General features: G+C 32.9%; 1 protein-coding gene across 1 annotated transcript; it reads left to right on the top strand.

The window, feature by feature from the left end:
• The first annotated feature begins 6,042 nt into the window (after positions 1–6,042).
• Positions 6,043–6,752, top strand: LOC147791401 (uncharacterized). The gene is made up of 3 exons (XM_087126428.1): positions 6,043–6,220; positions 6,297–6,349; positions 6,453–6,752. The coding sequence occupies exons 1-3, from the start codon at positions 6,130–6,132 to the stop codon at positions 6,603–6,605; spliced, it is 297 nt and encodes a 98-aa protein (XP_086982554.1). The 5' UTR covers positions 6,043–6,129; the 3' UTR covers positions 6,606–6,752.
• Positions 6,753–7,462: the final 710 nt, after the last annotated feature.

Genomic DNA, 7,462 nt, shown 5'->3' with positions numbered 1-7,462 from the left:
TTGATCTAATTTCATAGCTAGAAGGCCTAACTATAATTAGATCCATTAGTTTTTTATAGCATAGAAATAAAAACTAGACCAAACCAAATTGGGGTTATCCATATCAAGTAGATTGTCAAATATTTAATAGGGAAAGGTTTTGTTGAAACGTGTAAATGGGAAAGGAAGGACGTGTGTTTCCAAAAGTCGAAGGAATAAGCACTTTGTATGGTTGGAAATGGGCGTTCTTGAATTGACTTTAAATCCAAATGAAGTGATGACACTGAAATTTGTGTCGTTTATGTATTTAGTGGGGTTGGGATTTTTGCATTTTCTAAGGTTCTCCTTTTTAATCATAACTTACACCATATCTTCTCATCATTTCTCCACCTTCTTCTATCTATATTACTATGTCAATTCCATAATTAACCCATGTATCAATTATTTGGTGGAGATGAGCAAAAATCGATTATATATGTTCAACCTAATCTTAAAGTCCTCTATCAAAGCTACTTACTTATTAACCATTCTAGGCAATTAAAAACAAATTTGAAATTTCATTCAAGTTGGTACGGTTCAAATTTGTTTACGAGTTTAGGATATAAAATTTTAAAAGGCATCACATAAGATCTAATTGCTCCAATGGATGCAAACTAGTCCTATTGTCCACGTCATTGACTTGAAACATTACTATCTCGATCAAGAAGACACCAAGCACAAGGAGGTGGTATGACCTCATGGAATGAAGAAGAATTTCGCAAAGATTCAACAAATAGAGAAGTGGTTTTCAACATTTCTTGCTAGATAAGAAAAATCTCCTCAATGCTAACATAGATGGATCGGTTAACAAAGAAGTCAATCAATTGAGTTGGAGAGGATGTCATTGTCATGCTTGTCCAAGGTGTATTTCATGTGGTCGCGTGTCGGATGTCCCTGTCATACTTGCTCGGGACATGTTGTCCATGGCCGCATGCTCGTTCTAAACCTCCTTTACTTGCTTTCACGTTAGATAAGATTTTAATATTCTTGTTCTGTCAATACGAGGGTGTATGACTGGTCACCGAAATCATGTCTACATGTGTCAGGGCTAAAATGCCCCAAAATGTACTAGAGGGGAGATGTGACTAGTTGTCAAATTCTTTCTATCCTGGTTATATGCTATCGAAGTTATGGTTGTTGCTTATTTATTTTTAGCTTATAACATTGATTTTTTTCAAATTTTTTTCAGCACATTGTTTTCCTCATGTTTTTTAAAATATTTCTTTCAAACATGACCTGATGCTCGATCATACGTCAAGGTTGTTCGTAAAGTCAAACTTCCATGTGATTGACTTGTTTTTCAGATTAGAACAAATGTCGCACAATTCCTGCTCCGTCGTCATAAGAGTGCAATTATAACACAGATCACATTAGTTATGAATATTGTTTTATGTATGAAAACTTATATCACTGGCTACTTTTTTGTTTGTAAGACCCATACATATGTGAGGCAGTATCAATAACGAATTATTTCTCGTAGTCACGATTATCCACAATCATGAATTATTATTTTTTTTTTCTTTTTCTTTTTGTAGAGTACGTGATACAAAATAAGGTGTCTTAATCATACTACAAAAACATCATTGTGGATGACAAGATTGTACCATACATGTTTGAATTTAAGGAAGGTTATATTGTATTTTTCAATTCTATAGTATTATTTTTAAGATGTTAAAGTTGCAACTAATTAGTGGTCAATTATTGGTATAGATGGGCATGAGAGTTACACTTTTGAGTTACCATAGGTTAGTTTAAGTTTATTTATAAGGTTATAAATAGTTATTCATGTTGTTGGTTTAGTAGAATGATTTTGGATATTAAAATGTAGGTGGCATATTCTGCTTTTAACCCATGAGCTTGTTCATTTACATTTATTGTGTTTAGATTTGCATGCAAGTAGTCTTGATCAAGCTATCTTGTGGAGTGATTCGTACCATAAGTTTAGAAATAAATTTTCTTTACTTTTGATCTTGATCATCAAATTAATGTGTTCCAAATATTTTTCTTGGGTTGATTCCTTATCGTTTTTTGGGATTTTTGGATAATTAGATCTACATGTCTTGTTTTCTAAAAAGTTTCATAACATACGACTACACAAGTGTATGGATGCTCAAAGTCAAGTTGAGGTAGTATGAAACCGAAGTTTATAAAGTGGGTCGATGTGTTTGGAAGTAATGTATATCATAGTCATGTTGCATGCATTTTCATTTTTTACTCACCACTTATTGAGTACTTTTAAATACTCAACGTTTTATTTATTTATTTTTTTTATAAGGGAAATGTCATTTTTGGTGGTGATTGTGCTTATTGTGGCGGTAATGAGATAGTCAAGTATGGTCTTGCTTCAACATTTAATTTAGTATTATAAGATTTTAGTAAAGCTATTTGATACTAGGTTTGAAATGTTTTGTTGATATTTAAACCCTTAGTAGAAGTAGGATCATTACATTAAATCAATCCAAATGGAGATTAGATGAAGGGTCACCTACTAATTCTTACTAAAAGGCTTGATTGCTTGTTATTTCATGTTTTTTTGATTTTGTACTCACAAATCTAGATTCTATGGGCTATGGATGAGAATATTTTGAAGCCATTGGTCACATATTGTTTTGAAGGCATGGACATACTCAGCAACAGGTTTAGCGCCACATTTCATCAGTGACAAGTCATCTTTGAGTCTCAGTTCACGAGCTTTCGAATGACGGCTGAACGTAGTTTTCAACGCAAGCCAAACGTCACGTGCAGTGGAGAGGCCAACGACGACAGCAATGGCTTCCTTGGTGAGAGAGAGGAGATAGAGAAGCCATTGATCGGCTGTTTTCCATGCAAAATATTTGGGGTTGAGTGTTGAGGAGGTTTCTAGTTCAAAGCGAGGTAGTAGAATCGTAGTTCCATCAACCTATCCTCTTGGTTGGCTTTTCCAAAGAAGATAATTAGAGAAAAAAAAGTTGAGAAAGAAAGTTTGATGGTGATCATATGAATTAGCGTGTTGAAAGAAAAAATATGATAAGAGGATTCGGAAGCCATAGAAAATAAAGGATTAGAGTTGTTAACCCGAAAGGCTATGATATAATGAGAATATTTGCTAAAATCACTCCCGTGGTAAAAGTTCGTATTAAGCTTAATGTAAGGCAAATATTTATAAACGGTCAAATATATTTAATAATGGATAATTAGGGTTGTTTGAAGTATGGATTGAAATCTAAAATGATTTGTGGTCCTTAGAAGGTGATTGACGTTGACGTACGTGGCACCTGAAACTCATGAGTCTCTACGCAGACTATTTTGACAAGGGTACGATTTTGGAGTGTACTCGAGTGTCACCAGTGAGTCGGTACTCACAGTGCCGCCAAAAATCCATGGGATCCAATGTTGGTGAAGGACTGTGTGGGTCAACGGTGGGTGTGGGCGTGAAGGTGTGGCATTGTGCAGAACATATAGTGATCGTTGGTGATCGCTTCCGTCGGTGGAAAAGATGAAGATGTCGTTCATTGCACGCAAGCGCCAACCACCTGCTCGTCAGAGATGCTGTCGCACAGGGAGATCGCATCACAGTTACTTTTACTTACCATTCATGAACTCATCGCATGTTGTTGGATGGAGGGTCTCTAGTGTGAGTTGAACCTTGGAGTTTCTTAATCTTAAATTAAAATCTAATTTAATTAGTTTAAATTATTTTTATGAAAAATTAGGTAAGTCAATTCAACAATAAAATTTTAATTTATGACCGTAGGACTCCTCATGTAGAATTAAATTTCAAATAACAACAATAAACTAACATAATAGGGTCGTAGTAGCTTCAGTTGGAAGAATTGCTTTCAGTATGATGATATGCGCTTTCAAGATCGTATATGTGTGTCTAGTGGTCTGCACGTGTCATATGTATTGTATGTTTGATGATATAATACGTTTCACTATGTAATATGTCAAGATATGTAAAGTAACACTAGAATATAAATGAAATGTCATATTATGCTACGATGAATTATGGTATGCTAAAAAATGTCATGATATATACTTGATATAGTTGTGTTAGGCCATGATATGTTATGTTATCCTATGAAATGTTTTGAGATAAGAAGATTTTCGAAGCACAACCTCTAAATAGGCTACGGGTATTGACAATGGACATGCGTCTAGGATGGGCCAAACGTCGAACTGGCTAAAGCACGAGGTGGACCATGCATTTTGAAGCTATAGGTTGGGTCTCGCAACCTAAGGTTCGAGTTTGGAGTCTTCCGAGGCTTTGATTTGAACTTAGACTCCTTTGGAGTAATCTCCCAAATCCACTATGATATGTTTAATATGTGTGAAAAATCATTTAATGAAACGTTGTCATGGAATTAAACATTCGTAAAATTCATGATGAAAATGCCCTAGTCTAACACCTAAGGTCTACAACATAAATGAGAAGCGACTGTCCTAACTTCATTCTCATGGTCTCTATAGAGACGCTGCCGTACAATGGTATCTTGCATTCACCTAAAAAAACAAGTAGCACGTGACTTTAGTATTTAAAGAGATACTTAGTAGTTAGGCCTATTGTTGTGGTCGGAAAATGTAACTACATACAATGATGATGAGACTTATCTTTTTATAAAACATTATGGCTTTGGTCTCTAGCTTTCCGTCAGGAAAAATTAGATGTGTAGCATTTCTCTACATATGACCCACAACATAAACCCACAATTTGACTAGCATAACTCACACTATCTAAAGCCACAGAGGGAAAGAAACGAAACGAACATAATATCACAGTATACATAATATCATAGTGTATGCGTTTGTATTAGCATAAAGGGGAAGTATCCCAATATACGTAACATAGCAGCCATGTAACTTTAAATCATGACATACTATTATGATGCAACTCATACCTTCATTCTTTTCATGACATAGTGTTTCTGAGAGACATACACATACAATATTTATCATGTCTTCCATGATTAACATATCTGACCTACCAATATCTCAGACACAGAGGGAACATGTTAACATAATGACATATGAAAGTTCATGTATCGTACAATATTAATATCACAACATAATTTCATAACATAACAAAGTCATAGCATAGTATAATTTATAACATAGAAAAACTTGTATCATAACATAATTTATATCATAGCATAAGTCATCACATAACATAGTACACGTCAAACAATCATAAAATATGACACGTGTAGGCTCCGCTCCTTTGATGCTAGCTTGAAACTGCTCCTTGAAATTTAATTCCACTCAATGAGATTCTGTGACAATTGGCTCAACTAATTGCATAAAATAATCTAAATTAAGCTTGAAATAATTTAATTTGGGTAAATAGTAGTCACCCTAGCCTAAAATGTCTCTAAAAGTGTTAGAACCACAAGGAAGATGGTCCAAAAATATCAAACTTGAGCCAAATTAGTAGACGGCTGAATCGAAGGCGTCAAACCATGGATTTTCTAACTAGCTCCGAATCTCCCATGTGGGATGAAACGAACCAATTGTTGTGACTTAATAAAAGGGATTTCTCTTTTTATATTAGAGCCAAACACCAAAATTTTTCAATCTAATAGACGTGGAACAACAACAATAAAAAAAACTAATACTTCATTTGATGACCATTTGCTTTTAGTTTTTCATTTTAAGCATGAATTTCATTTTTTTAGATATATTTTAATAAATTAGTCAATTTTTAAACTAAAAAAAAAGTAATTCTAAAAAATTTGTCTTTATTTCTAAAAATTATAATTGGTTAAAAGCTCAAATATTTTTTAAAAAAAAAATGAGAAAACAAATATGTGTTAAAAAAAGATAATAATAAAAAAAATGAATAGCTATAAAATTTTGAAAAGTTGATTAGACACTGGATATAAAATTAAAAATTAAAAGATGTATTATAAATTAAAAAAAAAAAAAAAAAATTGGTGACTAAAGTTGACTTGTGGAAAGGGAGGTGTGGTTTTAATTATTTTTGAAATTGCCAAAAAAAATAAAGAGGGTTTTTTATTTTTCTATAAATCATCTCACTCACATGGGTCTTACTTGCAAAACCACCGTCCTTCCCATTTTCTGTTTGTTTCCCGAGAAAAAGAGAAAAAGAGAAAAAAAAAGAAAGAAAGAAAGAAAATGGGTCACAAACCTCTCCTCTCCCTCACCTTCCTTCTTCTCTTTCTGGCTTTCGCCTTTCCCATTTCTTCCACCGCTGTTCCCACCACAAGTAAGTAACTCCCCTTTTTTTCTTTCACTTTCTACTGATTTCCCCTAATCAATCTCTCAATTTTCTTGTCTTCCAGCAATCCTCCAATCAAATTTTGATGACCCATCTGCCCAACCTTCCGTTTTCCAGGTCTCTCTCTGTTTTTTCTCCAGATAATTTCAAATAATTTTCTCAGCATCCAAACAGGTGTGATTGAGAAATTGAACCGTTTTTTGTTGTACAAATTTTGTAGGATTCGAGAGATTTGGAGATAAGCGGTGAAGATTCGCTTGAATTTGTTGTGGAAAGATTGTCTGAAGGAAGAGTGGTTTTGGAGAACAATGACTATCCTGGCACAGGAGCAAACAATCACCACGATCCAAAGTCTCCTGCTGCCAAACCATAGTTAATTTTCCTTCTGTTTATTACATATGCATTACCAAATTCTAGAAATGGAAAAACTTGTTTGGCTTAATTATTGTAGTTCTAATGAATGAACTTTAAGATGTAATATATTTTTAATTAAAAAAATTGATAAGTTATATTTTGTAAATGAATTTGAGTCTAAATTTTAAGATATTATTTTGATGATCTGTGTCACTTCCCATGAACATATTCATTTTGGTGAAGAAATAGTTTTGTTTTTGGTAAAAAAAGATATTGTATTTGTTTCCTGAATCATTGTTTATATGCAATTATTAATAATTCAAGTTGACTTAAACTAATAATATTTTAAAGTTAGTATAAACAAAAACATGTTGGGATTTGGATTATGAAGAATCATAGACATCTCTATTCATAAAATAATCTAAGAACCAATTGTTGTTGGAAATCTATATAACATTGCCACGTGTAGCTATTTGATGTTTTTTTTTCTTCTTGGTCATACACCATATTTTCAGCTTTCAATAACTGATGTACCTATATTTTTGTCTCTTAAAGTTTTGTTCTTAACTTTGTGAGTTAAAATTTTTTGTTTTAGAGTTTTTTAATATTCCTAATTAGTGGTATTAGAGTCATTTGTTAAATATTGTGATACTCTTCATTGTATATATTCTCATACTAGTTGCTAATAATAAATAAAACATGAAAAAAATTGAAATTTAGTAAAATGTTCAAGATAACGAAGGATTCAAAGGTTTCTTCGAGTCGTGTTTAAAAACTATATTTGATAAATCATGTAAATTTACATAGTAGTATGGTTGAGGATTGTTAGGAGTGAGTTCTACATTCGATAATTTAGGAAATGATCGTGGGTTTATA

The sequence above is a fragment of the Cucurbita pepo genome, chromosome 8 (genome assembly GCF_057944985.1).
Source record: "Cucurbita pepo subsp. pepo isolate OVF chromosome 8, ASM5794498v1, whole genome shotgun sequence".
Taxonomy (NCBI): domain Eukaryota; kingdom Viridiplantae; phylum Streptophyta; class Magnoliopsida; order Cucurbitales; family Cucurbitaceae; genus Cucurbita; species Cucurbita pepo.
This window is presented reverse-complemented; position numbering and strand designations above follow the sequence as displayed.

Excerpts from the sequence above, each read along its gene's own strand:
- LOC147791401 (XM_087126428.1), top strand. The coding sequence starts at position 6,130 with ATGGGTCACAAACCTCTCCTCTCCCTCACCTTCCTTCTTCTCTTTCTG. Across the intron at positions 6,221-6,296 it reads CACCGCTGTTCCCACCACAA|CAATCCTCCAATCAAATTTT; the intron begins GTAAGTAACTCC and ends CTTGTCTTCCAG. Across the intron at positions 6,350-6,452 it reads CCCAACCTTCCGTTTTCCAG|GATTCGAGAGATTTGGAGAT; the intron begins GTCTCTCTCTGT and ends CAAATTTTGTAG.